Source organism: Lygodium microphyllum, chromosome 20 (genome assembly GCF_053477565.2).
Source record: "Lygodium microphyllum isolate KBCC chromosome 20, Lygodium_microphyllum_v1.1.10, whole genome shotgun sequence".
Classification (NCBI taxonomy): domain Eukaryota; kingdom Viridiplantae; phylum Streptophyta; class Polypodiopsida; order Schizaeales; family Lygodiaceae; genus Lygodium; species Lygodium microphyllum.
Window position 1 is genome coordinate 22,147,458 of NC_141154.1, and position 25,758 is coordinate 22,173,215.

The 25,758-nt window shown below is 40.0% G+C and overlaps 1 protein-coding gene across 1 annotated transcript in view; it reads left to right on the plus strand.

Moving 5' to 3' along the window:
• TIP1 (Ankyrin repeat family protein with DHHC zinc finger domain-containing protein) overlaps positions 1-25,758 on the plus strand; it is a 75,160-nt gene that overhangs the window by 16,494 nt on the left and 32,908 nt on the right. Inside the window, exons 8-11 of the mRNA XM_087701045.1 lie at positions 18,856-18,913; positions 19,194-19,271; positions 19,362-19,460; positions 25,617-25,695. Coding sequence (XP_087557171.1) covers positions 18,856-18,913; positions 19,194-19,271; positions 19,362-19,460; positions 25,617-25,695 — 314 coding nt within the window. The remainder of the gene's footprint in view (positions 1-18,855; positions 18,914-19,193; positions 19,272-19,361; positions 19,461-25,616; positions 25,696-25,758) is intronic.

Consider the following 25,758-nt stretch of genomic DNA (forward strand, 5'->3'; position numbering starts at 1 on the left):
GATCATCTTTTTGGACACAAGTTTTTATTTTTATCCAAATCTCACATTGACTTTCTCTTTTTTTAAACCTAGATAAAAAAACATTTTTTATGGTTTCATAGTCCAATTTTTGTCTCCTAAAGTTCAAGCTTCTCTCAAAGTCAAGCAACCAATTTCGTGCTTCTCCTTGTAATTGATACCTAAGAATTTGGTATTTATCCTCAGGGTTTATTACTCTTTGAATCAAACAACATAGCTCTATTTTTTCTAAAAATCTTTCGGGATTTTTTGTACGATTCCCATGGAACTTAGGGAAATCATCAACCATTTTCAACAATCACAAGAAATCAAAACTAGGTCGCATACAAATAAAACAACCAAGACAAAATCAATTTCGGCTCTCCTTAGCGGGGGCACAAAAAAAAAGATGTTACGCGAGCGGTGATTGAGAGCAAGACTCACTTACAACCCGATAACGAGATGTGGAGTGCCGGTTGGGGGAATTGACTTTGTTGGATGCACAACACAGCACAAAAAAGTTAAAAAATTCAACAGAACACCATAAACCACACACGAAACAAACGCTAAACAACGCCTCTTGTAGCTCAAAACAACTTGAAACCCAAATGCGGGTAGAGCATTACACAAGCCCAACACAACGTTCAATTAATAATCCTTGAAGATAAATCCAAAAACATGAAAAATCTTGTACCTTGATAACGTTTGGCCGACACTCCGCGCTTTAACTTCCAAGTTCTCCGACTTTACAAGTTAGCACATCAAGAGTTTGCTCTCTCGCATGCGACCCTCCTCTCACCTCTCTTACAAGATACAATTGGAATTGAGGGGGAAGGCCCCTAAGACTCCTCTCACACCTCCTTATATAGTTTCTCATTCACTTTCATATACATTAGGCTTTTGGCTTTTAGCTTTTGGCTTTTGCTTTTCTACTGCTTTTCACTATTTTCGTTTTTTTTGCCCTAAGTCTGTTTGCAACTTGTTTGGATTATAACTTCGTCATATGAACTCCGAATATAGTTGTTCGGGTACTCAAAACGATCGGAACACATTTGGTCAACAAGCTTACGTGGGCAGAATTGCAAAAATCCATAAAAACCAAGCAAAAATATTGATTTTTATAAATCACATCGTTTTTCTCTATCTTTTATCTTGGATGACTTATTCACCTCCTCGGCCTTTTGTTCTTGTAATTGCACACACTTTTAGCACACGTGTCCTCTTTTTCTTCAAGAAATACTCGTTAACGATGTAAAACTCACGATATTTTCCTTTTATGCTTAAGTCTTAAAAATAAACATTCTTTGGATATGAACTTGTTTTTTATGCAGTGTGCCCTAGTAGGAATATGGTTTTTTGAAATGAACACCGTGCCCAATCATTGATGATTTGGAAAAATATGCAATGTTGGATCGTGGTATGCAACCAATCAATCAATGCTCACACGAAAAATTATGAATGCACTGAAGAAATTGTGCCTAGCCATGCATAATGCACTGAAGAAAAGATATCAAACTCCGCTCCACCCATCCAAAATTTCACAATCTCTCTAGAAATGATGGTCCTTAAGATATTGACAAGATAAGAACAACCCATCTCACAATTGGCAACATTCTTCATGACCCTCTAACTCACCCAACCACCTTACACGCTCAACCAGAGATTCCTATTTTTGTGATGAATATCCCAAATATCGTGCGTGCAAGAAATGTGCATGCTCAAAGGCAGGTGCTTTCTCAAGTGCACGTGCTTCTAAGATTTACTGCATATAGCTGCAGCGGGCCTCATGCCGTGCTAGTGCTCAACGATGGTGCCAAATGTGTATAAACCCGACCTATGGCATGGAAGTATTTTATAGGAACAGGATAAGAACAGGAGACGAGCTCCGAGTGCAGTGCATCAACAAGTGCAGCGTGAAGTGCTCGTAAACCCATAATCCCCGTGATGTGTAAGAGTCTCGGCAAGAAAACAAACCTTGTTCCACAATGTTTGGCAGCTACTAGCAAACTCTAGTTTCAACTTTTTCAATAAATACCAAGCTCGACCAAGGCTATCAAGTTTCCACACTCAACAAACCAAACAAAATGACATAAACAAATCCTAAGAAATCTAGTTACAAAACAACAAAGTAATCAGTCACGCAAACAACTAAGCTAGCAGAAATTAAACCTAACTACAGTTTGACTAGGGGTTTCCATTTTCAGAAAAATGTTTGACAATGTCTCTAAGGAGATGATGTGGGCCTTTGTAAATGAGCTAGACAAACCCTCTGGAGTTGAGTAGTGCACCAATTGTGATGATTGATAGGTGGCAGTGTGGGTCTGGCCTTGTTACTACCCCTACTAAGGATTGCCACCACCTTGCTTCCCTTGTTGAAAGTTACTTGACTAGGGTGTGGAGGTCTGATTCCTGGATTTTGGTATGTGCCTCTTGCCTTAGATCGACATTTGTTGTCATAATGGCTGGCCTTTTGACAATATTGACAATACCTATTACTTTAGGTACATTTTGCCATCCATGTTTAAGGATAGATTGAATGTTTCCTTGGAATTCAGTAGCCCTGTTAAGAAATCCAGTTACAAAACAACAAAGTAATCAGTCACGCAAACAACTAAGCTAGCAGAAATTAAACCTAACTACAGTTTGACTAGGGGTTTCCATTTTCAGAAAAATGTTTGACAATGTCTCTAAGGAGATGATGTGGGCCTTTGTAAATGAGCTAGACAAACCCTCTGGAGTTGAGTAGTGCACCAATTGTGATGATTGATAGGTGGCAGTGTGGGTCTGGCCTTGTTACTACCCCTACTAAGGATTGCCACCACCTTGCTTCCCTTGTTGAAAGTTACTTGACTAGGGTGTGGAGATCTGATTCCTGGATTTTGGTATGTGCCTCTTGCCTTAGATCGACATTTGTCGTCATAATGGCTGGCCTTTTGACAATATTGACAATACCTATTACTTTAGGTACATTTTGCCATCCATGTTTAAGGATAGATTGAATGTTTCCTTGGAATTCAGTAGCCTTGTTTTGATTTTGATATTGATGTGAGTTTTGTTTGCCCTTGCCTTGTTGCCCCCTCTAAGAAGATGTAACTAGAGCCCCCTCTACCGAGGATATGTTATGAAATTGATCAAACAACCATATGTAACGCAATAACTGACACTCAAAACTCATAAAATGTGGGCATCTGAGGCTATGAAATCACTTACTGCACAAAATGGAAATATTTTCTTGGCGGCTTGTTAAGGAACAGGGTAATGTGGTCGTCAGAGGACTTAGGAGCCCCAATGGTTGAGAATTCAGCAAGAAGAGACTGATATTGAACCAACTTGACTTTCAAGTCATCCTTATCTGTGATTTTGAAGTGTCCTATCCCAAGCTGTATAGTAGTTAGTCAAGTGTGCCTAACGCTTGGATGCTAAAGTCAAAATGTAGAAGTTGAGAGTGAAACTCAGGCAATAAGCCTTGCATAAGCTCGACAATAGTGGAGGCGTTATGGGCCTTCCATGAGCAGACGATCTCGTATGAAATAAGGGCGGGATCAGGTTGGGGTTCCAACCTTTGCACTACATTCCATAGGTTTTGAGAGTCTAAGATGTGCCTCATCAAATTTGACCAAGTGGTGTAGTTTGACTTGTTGAAACGAATTTTGTCATTAAAGGCATGCTTGGCAGATGAGGAGCTAGAACCATGAGGTCTCTCTTAAGATGGATAGATGGGATAAGATGGTGGTGGTGGATAAGGAGGAGGAGAGGGTAAAGATGGATAGGAAAAAATAGGTGGTTGATGTCTAACGAATACCAATTGCTGTGAAGGTATTGAAACGGACATAGGTCATATGATACCTTAGGTATAGGTGTAGGCATTGGGACTTGATAGTGTTGTCCAAATGTCGGTTGGGGCACAATATATTGAGTGTATGGTCCACTAGGTAATGCCATAGAGGCAAATTGCGATACCAAATGATCCACACTCAACTATGTCTGGGAGGTACTCCCAGAGGGATAACCTGAAAGTGTGTGTGTGGGAGGTTGAGTCTCCATCATTGGTATACCACCCAAAAACTGGTATGTAGAGGTCCTAAAGGTTGTGCCTAAATGTGTAGAACCCCCTAGTGTGGTGTGTGGTGGATAATGTAGTGTACTTAATGGAAGTGGAAAGGAAGGTGCAATGGAAGATGAGGAAGGGATGGGTGGAAGCCCAAATGGATTTGTGATGGATGTTGTTGTGGGAAACATGGTTAGTTCCTTTTGTCCATTAAATGCATTAGATAAAGATACACCTATACTATATTGACCATGAGAAATAAAATCATTTGAAGGAAAAGGAAGGGAAGGAATACTTACAAGTTCTTCTTTTAGATTTTAACCTAGTTTTGAGTTCATAAAGAAATACCCGTCTTTTTGATTACTCACAAATCAAAACTTGTTTTGAAGAGTCTCTTTTTGACGAGTATCTCTTGATCCAACATAAAATATAGAATGAGGTGGCATAAAATCTAAAATAATAGAGTTTGTACCTGGCATTGGAGTCAAGTTAGGTTCCACTTGCGGATGGTTGGTTTGTAGTGGAGATTTCAAAGGTTGTGTAAGATCATTAGTTCTATCCATTGGATCTAAGGGAGAAAACTTAGGCTTACCTTCAACCTCCTATTGAGCCCTATGCATAAGGATGAGATTATACTCGGTGGCAGAAATTTGATGTGGTTTTAGACCTTATGGTAGTCGGATGGTTCTCCGCCCATGTCAGATCGGGCAGTAGCAAGTTGAGAGGCTCACTCCTGATCATTTTTATCCATGTTTGGTTGCCGAGATTAGAGCGATGTTGGGGATGTATCCAAAGTCATCAGACCCTTTTGTTATTCTTGCTTTCATGAATTAGCTTTCCGATTAAAGGCCAAGGTTTCTTAGAGAGAACCTACCTAGCTTTGATTCCATGTGAAGAAATGCTCTAATTGCAAGAAGCACAAAACCAATCGTATGACAAATGATAAACATAGAACATAGCTAGGGTTAGGGTTAGGGTAGCTCAGAGACAATGAACACAATGAATAATCAAGTGAATGAATAATGAATATACAGTGCTTATGTAGCAAACACACCATGTAGTGAATACTAAACCTCGAACTCTCGTATCTCTAGGATCAAGGTAGAGGTTATGAGTTTTAGAGTGTGTTGTACTCTGAATGGATTTCAAATTGTAGCAAAGGCAGCGTCTATGTGTCAAACATTAGGAAACGCGGGCAGGGAAGGTTGGATTTGATGCAAATGACAGTGCATGAGAGAGAGTGACAAAAAACGTAGGTACCTAAGGAGAAAAACTAGGTGATAGTTGTTAGGTGCAAATGCAACTTGTGGAGGAGAGAGAAGATCAGGGCGACGGTAAGAAATTGAAAACGTAGCTTGTTGAGGAGAGAGAAGATCAGGACAACAGCTCTAGATTGCTGGTGACAGCACTAGATGTTGACGTCAACATCAAACGCAGCACTCAAGGAGTTTACGATAGCTCTAGGGTACCAAGCGAAGGTTGTAGATAGGTGACGAAGGTTGGAATCGGGTGCTAGATGGTAGCAGATGGCTGGGGGAAGCTCTGACTATGATGTCCTTTGTGAATGAGGTGTGGGTAGTAGAGATACTGCTCCTGAAACCTGCAAAATCGAGATTAGGAGAGAGTGGTGGGTTGCATGCCTATTTATAGAAAATTTGGGGCACCCAAATTAGGGTTTTGTATGTGGGATATAGTAACTCTCTAAGATTGCGTTTCTTTTTAAAATAAGAGGTTTTTTTCATTAATTAAGTGTGTTTTGGGTTTGTTTAAGTTAGGCTAATGCATTTGTAGCTCAACAGTGCCCACGTAGCCAACGACTCACTATGGTATCCGTCTATCTTGTGTTTGGAATATGGATTCCATTTCCCGAGCATTCTTTTGAGTTCTCTTCTTTGTAGTGTTCTCTCTTTATTTCTATTTTGTCTTGTGTTTGGTAGTTTAGTTCTCTTGTTTATGCTTCCATTGCTGTATCCGCTTTTGACATGGTATCAGATTCGAGGATCTCTGCTCTTGTTGCTGTTTTTCTGTTGATTACAGGTTTGCCCTCACTGATTGTTGCCTTTTCCTTCCTACAGCACACTATCTACAGTTTGACGTCTACTGTGTCTGCTGTCCTTTGCCTTTTTTCCAGCCTTTTGTCGGCTGCGTTTTGATTTTCTGCCTTATTTTATTGTTGATGAGCTTGTGTTTTGATATCTAGCTATTGCGTTTCTGCATCTATTGCTCCTAGAGACTTGGTGACAATATCTTCTCCCTTCTGACTGTTTTTGTAGCCGATTTTGTGTGATCAGCTCGTGAATACTGTGTGTGAACTCTCCGTTTGTGCAGTCGTCGTCGTTTGGTTGGCTATCTCCGTTTCTCTCTCTCCATACCTTCACTCCTTTACTCTTTTTATTCTCTCCATATGACTCCTCCATGCACTTCTACTGATGATAAGTTACATGGACCTGACTATCTAACTTGGAGTGTTGTCATAAAAGCTTGGTTTGTGTAGAAGCAGTTATGGTATATTGTTTGTGGAGCTATTGCACGCCCTCAACTTCCTTTTTCAATTCTTGAAGATTTTGATGAAGACAACCATGAGAAAGCTGTGCTTACATGATATATAGATGATGCGTGCGCCTCATCTACTCTTCTTTGATGTATTTCTAAAGTTCTACTAGCGGTTACCTCTTGCAAGACATCTCTAGAAGTATGGTTGAAGCTTCAGATGTTGTATAAGGCACCTTCCACCATGTGTGTAGTGACCATTTATGGACAACTTCAGCAGATGAAGTTTGAGCCTAAGGAGACCATTCAGTCTTTTTTGCTTCGTCTTACACAAGTACAAGACCGCTTCGACATATGCAGTTTGCCCTTCAAGAGGCAATACTAGGGGAGTAGAGATGCAACCTTCCCACTAAAGATCATGCAATACTTTGGACCTTCGCTTTATTGAGCTTGAAAGAGCTCAATTCAAAATCAATTCTAACTAAAACACATTAAGGTAAAGTGCATCATTGAGGATAATTTGCCTAGTCACCCTTCTCCATCCAATCATTTTCTCATAGGTGAAACAATGCTGAATTTTCAACAAGAAACACATGGAAACTTTAACTCTAACTTTACTTGCCTCAAAATCTCCACTAAGTTCTAGATCTTTTTCGCTCTTAAGCATTGTGATGCTTTATACTTTCATATTGTTGCAATTCCAACTTAACTAATATGCAACATTGCATCCAGTTGACTAGCCCCTTGTGTGCTTGATATGCTAGGAGCACCAGATACATTAGGAAACATTCATGTTTGCATACTTTTGACTATTGCAATGTGATTGTGCATGGGAATTTGCATACTACCACCCATACCAAGATACAATTTCCCAAACATTGCATGCATTAATAGTTGCATTTTTCCTCATGTAGGCATTACTAGCCGCATTTTTCCTTGTGAACAATACTATATGGAGCATTAATACTATGAGTTCCAAATATAGTGGATTGTATATATATGCATTGCCAAACTTGTCACTTTGTGTCCTAGTATCACGCCAATATTGCCATACATGGGGTTATGCATATTGCCAGCTATACCCCAAATACATTGGGCCTCGCATACCACACATTGGTTGTTGCATACCATAAAGAGTTGTATCATACATCCTTATATGTGCTCCTTGACTCACCATAGCATGGAAACTAGTGTCATTACCGAAGTACCCTAGCTGCCCCATAATTGCATACATGCCATGCTATCCAAAACCCATTGGACTGGCACTTCTAAGTTGTCCTTGCATATGCATCGATTGCCCCATTGACATCTTTTGCTTATGCTCACTACCCACATTTGAAACATCAGGCTTTTGTATTAGCTCTTCCTTTGGTGTATCTTGCTTTCATGAAGCTTTGGAAGGTGATTTTCTCTTCTTGTCTTTGTTGCCCTCCTTCAATCAATTCCAAAAGCCCATGAACTAAGGATCATTTGCCAATTGCACAAACATTTTAGCTGCTATCCTCAGTTGATCTTTACATTGGTCATGAAATTCCTCTTTTCCTTGTTGGTCATCAGCTTCAAGAGACATAGAAGGATTCACATTTTGGTCTAAACCAACATTATCAGCTTGTTGGTTATGCTAGTGCCTTGTCTAAGATCAAACATTGCATTTTCCTCGACACTTTGTGAATTTTTAGATTGAGAGGCATTATCCTTGCTTGATTCTAAGTCATTGTCTAAAGACATTCTTACTATAATGCCTAGTTGCATATAATTTTGGTACTAGAGCAAAGCTTTTGACTTCCAATCAAGTGCCTCAAGCCCACCAATTCAAGGGAGTTGATGGTATTGTGGCAATGAAACCTTGAAACAAAGCTTTCTCCTTGAATAGAGTGGTGAAGAACTTGATTAAGCACTAATTACTGTAGGTAAATAAAATTCATAGAAATGGAAAATGCAAATGTTATCACTTAATCTTGAGCAATGGATAGCTTGTTGGCCACAAAACTAGCACCCCTTGCGGTATTTCTTTAGCTTGTATTGCAAATGAATTAAGTGCAATTGAGATTTTTTGATCTTCTCCACTAATCCAAGTGTCTCTTGCTTCAAAACTGACCAGTAAGCCTTTAAACCAATTTGTCCTTTGGTTTGCTTGGGGATTAGCCTTCATTGTGCTCCTTGTGAGGCAAATTTAGCCCCACATTTAAGATTAATCGGTTGGCCTCTTAAATTCTCTGAAATTTCTCAATTTTAGCTGTTGGAATCCAAGTCCCAGTCTTGAATTTTGAGCATGATCTGGAGGTGGCTTTTCAAAACCCTAATTTCTACTGTAATTTTGGGTTTACAGTAGAGATTGACTGAAATCTCTTCATTTGGTGACTCAAATGGCTAAATTTTGCTGCGATAACTTGAGAGAAGACTGGAGGATGATAGAATGCTATAGAGAGAGAAGTTTCATCATGAGAAAGGCTGAAAAACTTTGCTCTCTTGTTGAAACAACCATGGAAGTTGTAACTTGCAGCTTAGGACCACTAGAAAGGCTCCTACCCCCTCTTGTATGTTGTCACGTGCACCAAAAGGACCTGGAGCTGCTATCACTTATACTTGGAGAGCTCCAAACTATTGTTGCATGTTATAGGACTGGTCCTTGGTGACTACAAATCACATTTGGAGTATCTTCTTGCTCTCTAACAACTTTCTCCTCTCTCACAATTGGTTGAAATAGACTTTCACTAGCTCCCTAAAGTGTATTTTCCACTTGCATGGTCAAGTTTTGCCAAGTGGTAGCCTTCTAATCCCATTTTCCAATATCATTCAACTTATTAAATTAATGTTTAGAATACTAATTCTGAAAATTAATTTAATAATTATTCTAGTGTCTAGAAAAATAATTTCACCAACCAAGTCTTCCAAGCATCCTTGAGTAGCTATTAGCCCTTAGACTAACATGCCAAATTTTAACATTGAGTACCACCTAGTACTTGTCAAACATAACTTTCTTTGCCTTTGGCATCAACTGATATTTCTTGGGTTCTACACTGTGAAATATTTAACTTGCACCTCACATGTGCAAGTCACATTAGCACATTTGATTAACTTTTAATCAAATGCTAAGCAAAGCAACAAAATTTCATGTCCTTGTGACAACTCAGCATAGAATATCCCATAACATCCCACCCCAAGAGGGACCTAAGAGTGGTACCTAACAGGGATTACAAAGCATAGCTTAGTCTAGAATAACCATACTATCCCCCCCCAAATAACTAGGGCATTGGAGAAACGGGGCATGTTGACTGTCCAATGACTTATTAAAACCATAGAGGTGATAGTAATCTTAAGAACCTTGGGGGCTCAAAGTTGCTTGCCTCCAATGGGCTCTTGATGAGCTAGCGGGAGCCCTTGGCTAGTCTTCAGTGGCTGGAAAATTGCAGTAACAACTATCTCTCTTCCTCTCCTAATCTCCACAATTCTAAAATGAGGCTCAACTAGCCCCCAACAACCTTTTCCTCACTTTCATGGGCTAGTTTTACCAATGGTAGTCTTCCAATTAGATTTTTTAGCCCTTTAATTAATTTTCAAAATTAGTAATTCTGAAAATTAATTTAGCCCTTGTTCTTGCCCAAAAAATCACATGTGTCCATCCACAATTAAATTGGCTAGGCCATTTTGACTTTGTGTGGTCTTGTGCATTAAGTGACTCTTGAACATATATACATACATACATTATTTAATGAATGTCTAGTTTCTAGTGTCACTCTCTTGTCCATTTAATTAATTAATGCCTAGTTCCTAGTGTTACCACTTCCACTTGTTGGCCAATTTAATACCATAGGCTACAATTGACTGCACGACTAACATTAATATATGAGTTCGAAACACACTAGGGTTACTAAATGCATTATCGAATATGCCACTTTGACGCCTAACATCATGAGAACATTACTGCACTTGGGATTTTGCATTTCACTTGCTATAGCTAGATACATTGGGCCTTGCATTCCATGTATTGCTTGTTGCATACCAAATATGTTTGGTCCTTGTATCCCCATGGTCGAAGCATTACTAGCCATTGCTTTGAAAATTGAACCACCACCAAAGTTCTACAAGTAGCCACATCAGCATGCATGCCTTGTTGTCTAAAAGCATTGGATTGGCACTTCAAATTGGCCTTGCATATGTATCAATTGCTCCATTGAAATCATTTGCTTATGCTCATTACCCACATTTGGAACAGCTTGCTGTTGCACAGGCTCTTGTTTTAGTGCATCTTATTGTTTCAAAGCTCTTGAAGACGATTGCCTCTTCTTGTCTTTATTGCCCTCCTTTGGGGAGTTCAAGAAATGGATGAATTGAGGATCATTTGCCAATTACCCAAACATTTCAGCTGTTGTTCTTAGTTGATCTTTAAATTGGTCATCAAAATTCGCTTCCTCTTGTGGGTCATCGGCTTCAAGAGGCCTAGAAGGACTTGCATTTTGGTTTAAACCAAAATTTGATCCTTGATTTAATAGTGGATTGGCCTCTACTTGACCCTTGGCTGGTCAAATCTAGCCAGAAATTCCATTGGGATGGCTGGTTTCTTGAAATCTCTAGCAATTCCTTGAATTTCAGTTGTTACTAATTCCAAACCTTTGATTTTTTGGCACGAAACTTGAGGTGGTTGCTAAACCCTAATTTTTGCTATAAATTAGGGTTTATAATAGCAAAAATGCAACTACTCATCATGAGGGCCTGAAAAAGGCTGAAATCTATTGAGGGATTTCTTGTAGAAGAGAGAAAAAGATGAGGAGAGGAAAATCTTTGATTTCTATTGCAAGAGAGTGCTTATATTTGCTCCTTTCCTATAGGAATTGGGTGATTGATTGCAGCTCACCATCAATAGGAGCTTGCACATGCGGTCACCTGGCCCTATAGGCCCCAAAATTATTGTTGCTTGCTTGTAGATAGTCAACAGGAGATGTCGCTTGGCTCCAATGGCCTCTTAATTAGTTGAAGGTAGCTCTTTGCCAGTCTCCAATGGCTGGAAAATTGTAGCAACAACTCTCTCTCTCTTTTTTTGCCAACCTCCACAATGTTGGAATGAGGCTTAGCTAGCCCCCAAACAACCTTTCCCTCACTTGCTTGGGCAAGTTTTTCCAATTGGCAGCCTTTTAATTAGGATTTTCATCCATCTACATTTGCCCATCTACGATTAAATTGGCTAGGCCATTTTGACTCCCAAGTGGTCATGTGCATTAATTGACTCTTGAACATGCATTAATTAGTTAATTAATGCCTAGTTCCTAGTGTCACCATTGACAATTATTGACTAATTAAGTGCCCTAAGTTAAAATTGACACCAAGTACCACCAAGTGCCGAAACTGTATAACTTATTACAACTTTTGCCTTTGATACCCATTGATATTTTGGGGTCTAGGGGTGGGGCCTATCATTGCGACTTAGTTGACTTGCACATCACATGTGCATGTTTACTTAATATCTAAGCCAAATGCCAAGCATAGTATTCAAATTTCATGTCCATGTTGTAAAAAAATGGTTGACTATAGAATACAAACGCAATTGTATGAGAGATGCATAGATTGGTAAAAAAACATAGTTGGGGTTATGGTAACATAGAGACAAAGAACACAGAAGATGAAAGGGATTTGAATATTGAATAAATACAATGCTCAATGCAGCAAACAGATTATGCAAGGTGAATGTTGAGCCTCTCATGTCTCAGGAACCATGGCAGAGAGTATGAGCAGAAGAATGTGTTGTACTTTGATGGATCTTGAAATGCAGTAGGCAGCCTCAAGAGATGTCTGGTAGCAGCAAATGCAACTCTATGATGGCCGGATCATTGAGTGATAGATAGGTAGGAAGTGCAGGGGACAACAAAACACAACAATTGCTGATGGTGTGGCAGGAAGTTGATGAAGCTCAACTGCAAAACACAGCCTTTCAGCTGGTTGTACAATATAAATGGAGCAGCTTGTGATGTGTCGCAGCAGATGACAGGTCCTAGCAGGTTTAGGCAGCAGTCACCAGCTGGACAGCAGCATGAACAGGCTGAAAACCAGTCACCAACAGTAGTAGGGGGCTGAACAACAGGTGCTTGATGATGGGAAGTAGTAGGCAGCAACTCGAACTGAGATATCCTCCATGAATGTGGTTTGGACAGCAGAGGTAAGGTGCCTGCAAGCTACAAAAATGAGATTAAGGCTAAGTGGTGGGTAGCTTGTCTATTATAGATGGCTAGGTTCTCCCAAATTAGGGTGTGTGACATTAATGTGACATTAAAAGTGACATTTAATGTAACGTTAAGGTCACAAATATTGAGTGTGACATTAAGGTAAATCTAGGGGAACATGCACGAGAATGACCATCCGAGCTCTTGGGCGCCCGAACGGGGTTAAGGGGAGCCTAGAGAGTAAGAGAGTCCAAGAATAGTAGGACTCACCAAAAGTGGACGGCTGACAGAGGAAATGGGGAGAGAGGAGCCAGCACTTATCTAGGCGAGGTTGGGAGGAGAAACGGACTCGTGCTCACATAGGAGAACTATTCTTCTTCAGGCTTCATCGTTTTCTGTCTTTTCCTAAGTCATCTTTCATTGGTCAAGGGCAAGGGAAAAGAAAAACAAATCCATGTAGTGCAGACCTTAGAATTAAAGGGCCATGAAAAGTATAAATCTTTAGAGGTCTTGCACATGGATGTACAACATAAGTGTTGTATGTCAACTTCTATGTGGCAGCCTACTTTTGGGCCACATGATTTACTTAGAGTACATGGATTCATAGCTGGAAAGAGGGTTAGAGTCATGATTGATGACTCTGCCACACATAATTTTATAAATTATGCACTTGTCAAAAAATTGAAACTTGCCCAATAAAAGAGTGGGCATCAATATGTTGTTCGTATGATGCAAGGCCAAGACAATAAAATATGGGATATAATGGTATCCAATTTGGAAATTGAGATTCAAGGATATAAAGATAAACTTGATTTCCAAATAATGAACATGGAAAGAGCTGATATTGCTCTAGGGAGGGAGTGGCTATGGGGATTGGAACCATCCTTAAAACGTAGTTATCACCATAATACGCTGGAATTTGAAAGGGATGGTAAGACTTTTGTTATTCAAGGTGAACATGAAGTATCTGATAATCCTTTGCTATGTCTACTGAAGTTCAGAAGCTGATAAAGACGGAAGTTTGTGAGGTATATATGTTATGGTCTCTTCCTGTACAGAATACTTTTACTTTCTGTAATATAAAGCAACAATTTTCTTATATTTGTGAGTTGAATATTAATAATGAATCAAGTAGTTTGTTAGATGATTTTAAAGATGTGTTTCCTTGTGATTTACCAAGTGGCCTTCCACCAGATAGGGGTGATATAAATCACCCAATTGATATAAATAAGGATATACGCCCTATTTCAAAACCACCGTATAGGTTAAGCGAAACACAGCATCAAGAAGTTGAAAGACAAATTAAGGATTACCTGGATAAAGGGTTTATTCAACCCAGTAATTCACCTTGGGCTTCACCAATTTTATTGGTAAAGAAAAAAGGCGGTTCTATGCGACTTTGTGTTGACTATAGAGCACTTAATAAAATAATGGTGAAGAATAAATTTCCTATGCCCAGAATGGAAGATCTTTTTGATCAATTACAAGGGGCAAAATTCTTCACAAAGATAGATTTAAGATCAGGTTATTACCAAGTAAGAATTAAGGCACAAGATGTTTCCAAGACAGCATTTCGTACTAGATACGGGCATTATGATTTTTTGGTGATGCCTTTTGGCCTCACTAATGCACCAGCTACCTTTATGAGCTGATGAATAGTGTTTTACGGCCCTATCTAGGACATTTTGTAGTAGTCTTCTTGGATGATATCTTGATCTTTAGTAAATCAAGAGAAGAACATTTGGAACACTTACAATTAGTATTCCAACTGTTAAGAACACATTCCCTTTATGCGAAGAAAACTAAATGTGAATTCTTTGCACAAGAGGTCAAATATTTGGGGTATATTATCTCGAAAGAGGGAATCAACATGGATCCAGAAAAAGTAAGGGCAATTATTGAATGGCCATCTCCAAGAAACCTGGAAGAGCTGTAGATCTTCCTAGGTTTATCTGGATTTTATCGTAGATTCATTCGAGATTATGCCAAAATAGCTGTTCCAATGACAGACCAACTTAAAGGGAAAGGAAAAAGTTTTAATTGGGAAACAGACCAAAATGAAAGTTTTCAAAAACTTAAGGTAGCTATTGCTACAGCTCCAATACTATTAATAGTGGATCCCAATAAACCATTTGTGGTTGAAGTTGATGCCAGTGATAAGGCAATAGGTGCGGTCTTATTACAAGAAGGTCGACCAGTTGCTTTTGAAAGCAAGAAATTAGACCGTGCAAAACAGAATTATTCTGTTTATGAGAGGGAGCTGTATGCAATAGTACATGCAATGAAGAAATGGAGGCACTATTTGTATGGTGCCAAACTTTTGATTTTATCGGATCGTGAAAGCATTAAGTGGCTTAATGATCAACCGGATTTACACGGGCGTAAAGCCAGATGGGCCGAACTCCTCCAAGAGTTCGACTATGAGATAAGATATAGAAAAGAAAAGTATAATATAGTAGCTGATGCACTCAGCAGAATGCCCATCATTAAGCATTAAGTGGCTTAATGATCAACTGGATTTACACGGGCGTAAAGCCAGATGGGCCGAACTCCTCCAAGAGTTCGACTATGAGATAAGATATAGAAAAGGAAAGTATAATATAGTAGCTGATGCACTCAGCAGAATGCCCATCATTAATGAATTGAGTTTTACTCAGTTCACTTCCAACTTGCTTGAATCCTTAAAAGGGAAATGCCAGGTTGATCCGGCATATTCCAACATATGGGAAGCAATAAAAAATGGGGATCCAAATGAAAGTGCTTCTACTGAGGAAGGAATATCTGAGGATGTTCAACAAGGAAATGGAGCATCAGGGGTTGCTCAAACTGGATTCAAGTGGAAGAATTTTACCATTGATAATGGTTATTTACTCTACAAGGGTAGGGTTTGTGTCCTGAAAGATATAGAAATAAGGCGCCAGATACTCTTTGAGTATCATGATACCCCTAGCGCGGGACATCCAGGAGTTAATAAGACTTATAGTCTTATTAAAAGGCAGTTCTATTGGCCTGGAATGAATAAGGACGTCCTTGACTATGTGGTCAAATGTAATAAATACCAGGTTAATAAAGTTGAAAGATTAAAAATTGGAGGACTTCTCCATCCACTAGAAATTCCTTCGGGAAAATGGGAGAGTATCTCCATGGACTTTATTGTTGCTTTACCTAGAACACAGAGGGGGCACGACTCTGTGTGGGTGATTGTGGATAGGTTAACCAAAATGGCTACGTTCATTCCACCTTCAACTGATGTTAAAACACCAGAATTGGCTAGATTGTTCGTAGAGAACATATACCGATTGTATGGCCTTCCGGCAAATATAGTTTCTGATCGGGATAGAAAATTTGATAGCCATTTTTGGCGTGCGGTATTTAGGAAATTGGATACTAAACTTAGCATGAGTACGGCGGATCATCCGCAAACAGATGGGCAAACTGAAAGGGTTAACCAAATTCTTGAAGATATGCGTAGGGCATATGTAAGTAAAATGCAAACTAATTGGGAAGAGTATTTACCGATAGCAGAGTTTGCATATAACAGTGCCAAGCACTCTTCCACTGGATATAGTCCATTTATGTTAATGTATGGGTTTCAGCCCATAGCTCCTTTTGCAGTAGGACTGCATAAGGAAAAGGTTCAGGTAGCTAAATACTTTTTGGAGGATATGAATAGTATGCTAAAATTTGCTCAAGAAAATATTAAAAAAGCTCAAAATCGAGCTAGAGCATATGCAGATCCTCACCGAAGAGACATCTCCTTTGAAGAAAGAGAAGTGGTCTATCTTAAGGTGCCTGAACAAACTAAAACTATGAAAAAGGGACAATGTCCAAAGCTTTCACCAAGGTATTGTGGTCCTTTCATAATACTTAAAAAGGTGGGAGAATTGGCTTACAAGCTCCAACTACCTGTTGGTAGTAAAATACATCCAGTTTTTCATGTAAGTAAATTAAGGAAGAAGCTGGGTGATTTGGATAATCTAATCTTAAATGATGATATTGAGGAGCTATTCAATGACCAATCTAATCCACATGAACCATAAATAATATTAAATGTTCGTCTATTACGAACAAGGAATACTATTTATCAAGAATGTTTGGTTAAGTGGAAAGATTGTTCAGAAGAAAGCTCAACATGGGAGCAAGTAAGTACTTTAAAGAAAAGGTTTCCCGATTTACAGTTAGACCTTCCAAGTATCGTTTTCGAGGACGAAACCGATTCTTAAGGGGAAGGAAATGTGACATTAAAAGTGACATTTAATGTAACGTTAAGGTCACAAATATTGAATGTGACATTAAAGTGACATTTAATGTGACATTAAGGTAAATCTAGGGGAACATGCACGAGAATGACCGTCCGGGTTCTTGGGCGCCCGAACGGGGTTAAGGGGAGCCTAGAGAGTAAGAGAGTCCAAGAATAGTAGGACTCACCAAAAGTGGACGGCTGGCAGAGGAAACGGGGAGAGAGGAGCCAGCACTTATCTAGGCGAGGTTGGGAGGAGAAACGGACTCGTGCTCACATAGGAGAACTATTCTTCTTCAGGCTTCATCGTTTTCTGTCTTTTCCTAAGTCATCTTTCAGGGTGTCACTTATGGGATAGAGACACTCTCTGGGAACACATTTCCTTTTTAATGAATGTTTGGTACTTCAATTAATTAAGCATGTTTTGGGGCTGTTTAAAATGTCTAATCAGGATAGAGTGCATTTTTAGCTTAACACTAGTGACATCATTAGAGATAGCCTACTGCATTTTGGGATCCATTCGAGATATGACTCTCTCTGGGAGTCGCCATCGGTGTCTTTGACTTCTCTTCCAGCTCATCTCATCCCCCCTGTGCACCTGAGACATGGAGCTTTGAGAACCATTTTTCATACCAGCCAAAAGTTTGAACATTCCATTCATTCATTCATTCACCACATTTAGTTCTCTTCTTCTCGAGTTTCACTGCTTTCATTGTGTTTGTCACACACTTTGAGTTCTCTCTATTCAAGGATTTCTTTACGGAGGCGAGGATGCTGTCATGGATACCTCGGAGGAGCCTAGCAGCCTTCGAGTATTCATAGGTGTAGCTTACAGCTTCACCTTGCCATTTATGAGCACTGTTTTGATAGTTTGGTGAATATTTATATCTACTGTTGGCCTTGGCTCTTTCAAGATATGTACTTAAGTCTTCAGACATTTATGGCTCTTGAGCCTTTACTCTTTAGATTGTTTTTAGTCCTGTTCTTGTTTTGTGGCCTTGACTGGTCTTAATATATCCTGCACTGTTCATTTGGTTTTCAGTAGTGTAATATGAGATTTTAGAGTGTGTTTTGGTGTTTTTGAATACTTGTGAAGTTGTTTATTGCGGAATTATGAAAATATCATAAACATATTGATTTTTTAATGTCACATTGCCTCCCCCTTCCTAAATGGGGCCTTTTTGTTCCAATTGTATTCCTCATACCGTTCCCCATTCCATTTGACCATGAACTAACTGCTAGATGGGAGCTCATTAAAGCACTTGAAAAGAACCATTCACAATTATGCACCTGGACTGCCATTGAACAATTAGTGAGTTGCTTCTCTTGAGGGCTTAAACTGGCCTTGAACTGTTGCATTGGTGTAAGATGTCACAAGAGCCTGATTGGGCATTGCAGAGATTAACAATAACCAATCAACAACCATAGGGAGAATCCTGTATAGTCACAACCCTTCCTAACCGACTCCCTTTCACCTGTAAAGGTCAGATCAGTTGCGGAACTATTTGAAACTCAAAGCCTTTAGTCTTTCTTTCCCCTCTTTGCTTATTTGCACATATTTGAGGGTGACTTGAGAGTAGCAGCTAGTGTTTTCATGCATAGGTGTGACATAAAACTAGTTACAATTTTGGGATTTATGAAAAAGAATTACTCATTAATGCATGCTCTCATGATATGGAAGCATTAGCTCAGATTCTTACATAAGGATAGCTTATATAGAGCAAAAGTAGTGGAAATGTAGATGAGATGGCAAAGATTTATTTATTTATTTTTTGCTTTAAGTTTTTATGTATTGCTTCATGTTTCATATTTGTTTTATGAGATTCCATTGCCAACGATGGTTGACTGTCTAAAATGGAGCTACAGTGCATCAGGGATCTGGTGAATGGAGATGCTTTACTTATGCCTTTTTGTCATTAATACAGAAAAGATCCTGGATATATCAAAGCTAGCAATGTTGGTAGTGAAGACCAAAAAGATAAAGTGAGTTCAAAGGACATTTTTGATGCTTCTTTCCGTGTTTTCAATGTGTGTTGGAAACTGCTCCAGTAATTTGTTGTTTCTCTTTTGAAGTTTAAAACATGAGCTATTTTGGGGGTTTTTTTCTAGAATTTGAGTTTGTGATGCCCATACAAACGAGGAGAGGTTGTTTTCTTCTTTTGGAATCTGGATGTCTTAGATGTTTTGCATATAGGAGATAATCAAACATAAGGGTTCTGATGTTAATGCGAGGTGTGATTAATGTCATATCTGCTTATCACAGCAACCACTGTTGAAGAGTGAGCTGAGCAATCCAGCCCTTTGGGCTGGGCATTGGGCACAACTGTGTCCAACTTGTAAGGTTATGACTGATCCTGAGTTTTGCTGATTAAGCTCCTGGGGTTGAGCTTTTTGAACCTTGTCTTGACTAGTTTTTGTTCAATTCTTGCAGATTGTAAGGCCTATCCGGTCAAAACACTGCTCCTCTTGTAACAGATGTGTAGAGCAATTCGATCATCATTGTCCATGGATCTCTAACTGTATTGGAAAGGTAAGAACAAAAAAGAAGTGACCACATTTTTGTCAAAATGAGCTTTTCATATGCTGGATATGATGCTGCCTAGTCAAAATATTGTGTACCTGATCTGAGATATTTTCACATGATATATTTGTTTTTCATTGGATGCTCTGGCGCTGCTAAGTGATTGGGGCAATGAGGTTGCTACAATTTAGATTATTTGATCAAATAAGCACATCATCAGCAATTTGATCAAATAAGCACATCATCAGCTTAATGAAAAGGTTACATATGCCCAGAATCTATTTGCATCATTCTCAGGTTGTATGTGATGCCATTGTTCATAGATGATGTGGCACGAAGAAGGCCTTCATCTAAAACCTGTCAATCTTGCAGTGATTTTAAGTGAAGATGATTATTCATCTATTATAGCCTCGTCTGTACTATTTTGATAGCTCTGCATATGCAGCAGTTTCACTGTTGCGAAGCATCATTAATCAGTCCCCTGTTGTCTTGTTGCAGCTTTCTGCAATGTCTGTGTTGAATCATTTGCAGGCCAGCTGATAGTGCTTATACAGCAGGCCTTACAGTCATATGTGGTATAAAGCAGTAGTAGATTGAGTGCAACAGTTGGCAGCTATAGAAACTACAAGTTATTTGATTAGTAGGAGAAAAAGTCGATACATCAATCGTTGTGGACCTTTCCACTTGTATCACAGAAATATGATTTTTGGATTGGGTGTTTGCATCCAGATCTTGAGCATCCTTGGGTAGTGCTGGGAGTTGGGAGTAAGAATCAGACAAGGCTGCATGAAACAGATGAGTAGCTTCATCCCATTCCTCTTGGAGCTCTTGGACCAAAATGCTCCAAAGTCCATGCCCATAGTTCTTGCCCATAGTTCAACCAATCACTACAGTTCTACTAGGCAAAGTGTGCTCAGCTTTAGAGTGGCAGTCAGGCCACGAAGCGCCCTTGAAGTTCCTCCCCTTATTGGTCAGATGCACAAGCTGGAACTGCATCCACCACTACTTTGGCTACTGCTAGTACCCTTGTTCTGCTCTCTCCTTCCTCCTGTCCTTTGGTTACAGCACCTGAAGAGTTTAATGTGTCAACTTTGCCTAGCAATGCTACTGAATGAGGAGCTTCAAAGCAAGTTGGTCAGCACCGCAGCTATCTCCGCCTGTTAGGGATGGAGCAGGCTCATCTTTATTTCATTGATCAGGTGTGGGATCAACTTCACAAAGGCTCAGGCAACCACACTGTGAGCCTAGGTCGAGGTTCAGCTGTCCACTTTGGCATGACCCACTTGAAATACACCCAACCTTGCGATTCTGAAACAGCAGGCACATCAGTGTGCTCACTACTTACTTTTCACAGTGTGAGACAGAGTGGGCCATGGCTGATTGCCGGCTGGTGGGAGGCAGGAATATCACCCTCTAGTGTTTGCTCTTCATCTCCATCTTTAATATCCCTTGCCTTTGCTGCTTCTGCCACTGTGTGCTCTGCCATTGCTGCCTCTGCCACAATAGAACTCGTAGTCTTGTCATTGGTAGTGGCTTTAGTCTGTCCATCTGTGTAGTGACCTGGAGGCATGAAGATCGAGACAGTAGGTGTTCGTTACGCGCGAAGAGACAGAGAGAGTGAGAGAGAGCAGAGCAGAGAGTGTGCAATATTTTAGGTACAATGACGAGTATGTACCTTTAGGTTTTTAGGTAGATATATGTGTGTAAAAGTACAAGTGCTAAGAGTGTGTTCATACTCGAGCACATTTAAAGGCACGAGGGCCTTTATTCCCAACAACCTCCCACCTAAAGGCAATGTGCCTTAAGAGGAGAAAAGAATCAGCTAAGTCTAGGTATGTACAAAGCTGAAGTACATATATCTATCCAACTCCCATCATCTGTTGACAATGAGCAAACCGCTCTGCTGAAAGACCCTTCGTGAGAAGGTCTGCAGGATTATCATCTGTATGCACTTTGACAAGCTCAATGCTCTTGTTGTCAAGTACATCTCTAATGAAGTGGTACTTCACCTAGCCACATAATTTGCACCAAGAATGAATCTATCAGGTTGTCTAGTAGCCCTAGATGATCTCCTGACCCAATGATCATTGTTTGTTGGTTGTTGAGCATTTTCAGTTTGCTGTCCTGGCATTTCAGCCTGCAAATCAACATTAACAGCTTGTTGTCCTGACTGTTCGTGCACAATGTAGTTGAGAAATATGGAGGGAGGGGGGGAAGAGAAGGTAGTCGGATAAATGGACTTGATGATGTGTGTTCTTCATGGTCTTGGCGAGAATCATCATGGTAATCTCGCGGCCTTTAAGAGGAATGATAGAAACACATGTCCTCTGAATTATCAAAGCTTGTAAACAATTGCTAATAAGACATCTTTAATGGCCTGCAAAATATCCAGAAAATGTGTGTTTGCTTTAGATAGCCCCTCGAACAGTGAAGTCAGCTCTACAGTTTCGTGATAGAAACATTATAGATGGTCCATGTAGAGGAGATAAGCTGTTGCTTGCACAAAAAACAGCTGCGTTTGCACAAAACACTGATGGGGACAATCGATTGTCACAAAAAATGGCTGTGTTTCAGCAAAATGCAAATGTGGACTGTTGCGTGGCACCAAGAATGGCTGTGTTTCAGCAAAACACTAATGCAAAGGGCAGTGATTGCAGTCTAGGAGGGCTCCTTCAGCTTCAAACAGCTTTGTGGCCTCTTGTTTGGCAATGATGACCATGTGAGAGTGTGCAATGGATGGAGGATAGGAACACAAGGAGAAAGGAAGAGAGAGACAGCAAGAAGAAGAAAGAAGAAATATGCACTGACTGAAGATGAATGCTGGATACAACATTTGGAGTGATCAATCCTTGTGCGTAGTGTGAGGCATTAGTGAGGGCACCAGATCAAGCAGAAAACAATGATGGCAGCAGCACCGCAAACGGAGTATGTTAGAGACGGAGTGTGCAAATCAGGAGCTTGCAGAAGAATGTGATGTGTCAAGTGTGGGGAGCAGCTATATATAGCCCCTAAAGCTGGCCGACCTGAAATAAGGGTCAAGGCAGCAGAGAGGCTGGCAAACCTAGAAAATGCTTAGAAAATGTGCTCAAAACAAAAGAAATGCACACTAAGCTATTAGAGCTCCCATGTCTATGTTAGACTTTGACAAGAGCTCAGAACCTGGAGATGATAGATTGACAACCCTAAAATAGGCAGGCTAATGGTTAAGAGTGTATGGACAAGACTAAAAGACAATAAACACGAGAGAAGAGGGAGAGAGAAAAGAGACAGTAGAATGCAGAAATCTGCAGTAAATGAATGCAGAAATGAAGAAGGTAGATATACAAGCAGGATGTCGAAGTATCTGCTCAAGCCAATTCCTCTCTCTCACCGCTTGAAACACAAGTGAATGTGGACTAACTTGGGCTCAGCCTAAATAGCTGGAAAAATAGCCATAAAAATTGATGAGGTTTGCTAGCTAAAACCAGCCAACTAGCTGCCAACGACCAGCTCAATCTGCCAACTGCACATAAAATAATGATAAAAACAGCGATCTGCTAATAGTAGATGTGCCATGTGGCATTGCTGCCTGCCCATAAACTATCCGATCTGCTAGGTAAAGGTACCCACTTGTGGTGACAGCTGAAATTGCCCAAAGACTAATAGGAAATGTGTGATTGTGCTCGAGAGAACTAATTGTACAATTGTAGCTTGACAATGCCAATCCAAGGGTAACACTATAACAGAGGGTCCTAGTGCAATCCTATTTGCGGGAGCATTTATCTTGGTTCCTTGCCAACCACCACCACAGGATAGTTGGCTACGTGCATTATATTGGCATACTTCTGTATTATGAGTAGAAGTCTTCCAAATTGCGCACCATTGTTGGTTTAAAGTGCAATCTGCTCCCATTATTACGCTTGGGCACCAAAGGACCTTTGTAGAAGATTTGCGAGCGCTCTCTGAGGATTTTTGGCCCTTGTCCCCTTCTTTTGGACTTGGAGGGCTTCCTTTCGACTTCATGATTATCCTTAGAGTCCTCCTCATTGTTGCTATCTTCCTTTGGATTTGTATTTGAATCTGAATCATTGCCATGGAATTTGCTAGCTTTTGCTAGTCAATTTGGAAGACTCAAAGGTTTGACTTTTTGTTAGAAACATGCATCAAGGAGTGTTTTGCCTCAAGCATTGCCTTTAACTAGATTCTCTGTAGTGATTGTTGCTAGATCTTGAGTAGCCAAAGGTGCCCATAGTGTGTGATTAAGGCTGCACACATGAATAGAATTCAGCATTTCCCCAACTGGCGGATTTGTGGATATCCACTGGAGTAAAACATGGAGCTTAGCCTTGTAAGCTTGGACATCCATGATCTAGGTCCCCTTGCTTTAGGCTCTATAAGTTTTCCATCTTTTGCGGAACAATGTGGTCTTGCTAAAACCCATTTAGGAAGGCGGTCTTGGCATTTGCATATTTTTTCCGTCCTTTCTCATCCATTAGCCAAGTTGCAGCTTCCTTCTGTATGGTACTTTAAAAAACAAGCCATATTGACTTGCTCTAGATAAGCATAGGCTACTCAAACTCTCGAATATGGGGCATGTAGATCTTACTTTGTTGAAGTGCCATAAAATTTGGGGAAAGGGGGCTTGGTAGCCATCATAGGTGGAAGTGGTGGTAACAGAGGTGTCGTCTTGCAGACGATGTTGGACTTGAAAGGTGGATAGGCAGAAGCATCATAGGATTGTAGGATTGAAAGAGGTGATCGAGTGGTATTAAGGATGTTGATGGTGTGGTCGGCTGTAGGCCAAGACCGTCCAGACGAAGCCGAAGGTGTTGCAAGCTCATGTGACGCCAAGTGCGTTGCCTGCAAACTGATGTAAGCAGTGGTGAAGGTGCACCTTACGAATGTGTGTGCATGCATACTCAATGGTGAGGGAAGGATTCATGGTTGCCAAGTGTAATTGGATACAAACATATTGCCAGAATAGAATATGTAGAAACTTAACATATTGCGCATAGAAACATGAGAACAGAAGAATAGAAATGAAAAGCATATAATATCATAGAAAACATATTGCAAGACAAAATCATCATCATCATTCCATTCATTGAGCATGGACATAGATTGCAGTTGCAAATGGCTGCCAATAGGCATACCTGGTGGATCTGGATGGACATATCCCTTGAGTACATGACTTATCCATCACAGTCAGGCCAGCTGGTGCCCAACAGAAGGGTAACATTAGAGAATGATTTGGTGCTTGTAAGAACAGGTCTGAAGTATTAATTATAAGTTAATGTGTGGTTGAGAATTACTAGAGTTTCAGGAACATAAGCTAAGAAGATTAAAGAAAGAAGAAAGCATCCAGCTCAGTGTTCTTACAGAGGAGAGTCTGTTACTCTGATCTATGTTTCTAATGTAGACAGTAGAACTGGCCCTTGCATCTCTCATTGTGCCCACTTGCCATTTCCAGCCCTCATCCTTTGGGATTCCATAAAACAGAAGGGATCATGTTCCAATGGCAGCCTGGAGAGGAGTTATAAAGATTGCTTGATTTCTTATTTTCATTGAGTTTTTTGGCTGTTTACATGCAATAGGTAAGGATGAGAAGATGCTGAATAGGTGATTTGTTTCGTATCACACATGTTATACTTATCTATTGGTTTTGAGTGCATTATACTTATCTTTTGGTTTTGAGTGTGTGGCTGCTTTATGGTATTTGTACTGTTAGTCATAACCAAAGGCAAGTTGCACCTTTTCAGAAAGGCTATGGCTAGTTCTTGCAGGTTTCTTCTTACATCGTGTCGATCATTTATTTGTTTTGCATTTCTACACCAGTGTTAGTTTATGCAGGTTCTGATTCTGATATGGCATTCAGTGTATTTGAGGTGTCGTCTCTATATAACTGCTTATATGTTGCAGTTTGTTTTCTTGAATGCACCTGTATGACAGTATTTTCTGCAGACAGCTGAACATGTGCCCATATTGTTATGAATTGTGAGTTAAAAGGATATATTTGAGCTGCCCAAGTTGAAGAGTCCATGGTACATCTGTGAAAGAGCAAATATCTGATATATTGCCAATAGCTATTTTAATTGTTACTAAAGCATTAAAAAGGAAGTTGAGAGTCAACTATGATACCTTCATCTGACCAGTGCTTATACTTTACCTCTCTTCTGGTTGCTGCAGAGGAATAAGTGGGACTTCTTCCTATTTCTCTGCCTGGAGTGTACTGCCATGCTGATTACTGGGATTGTAACAATCCAAAGTATACAATTTCTTCCACATATTACGTTTTTTCCATCTCAGGATTAATTTATAGCCAAGATTT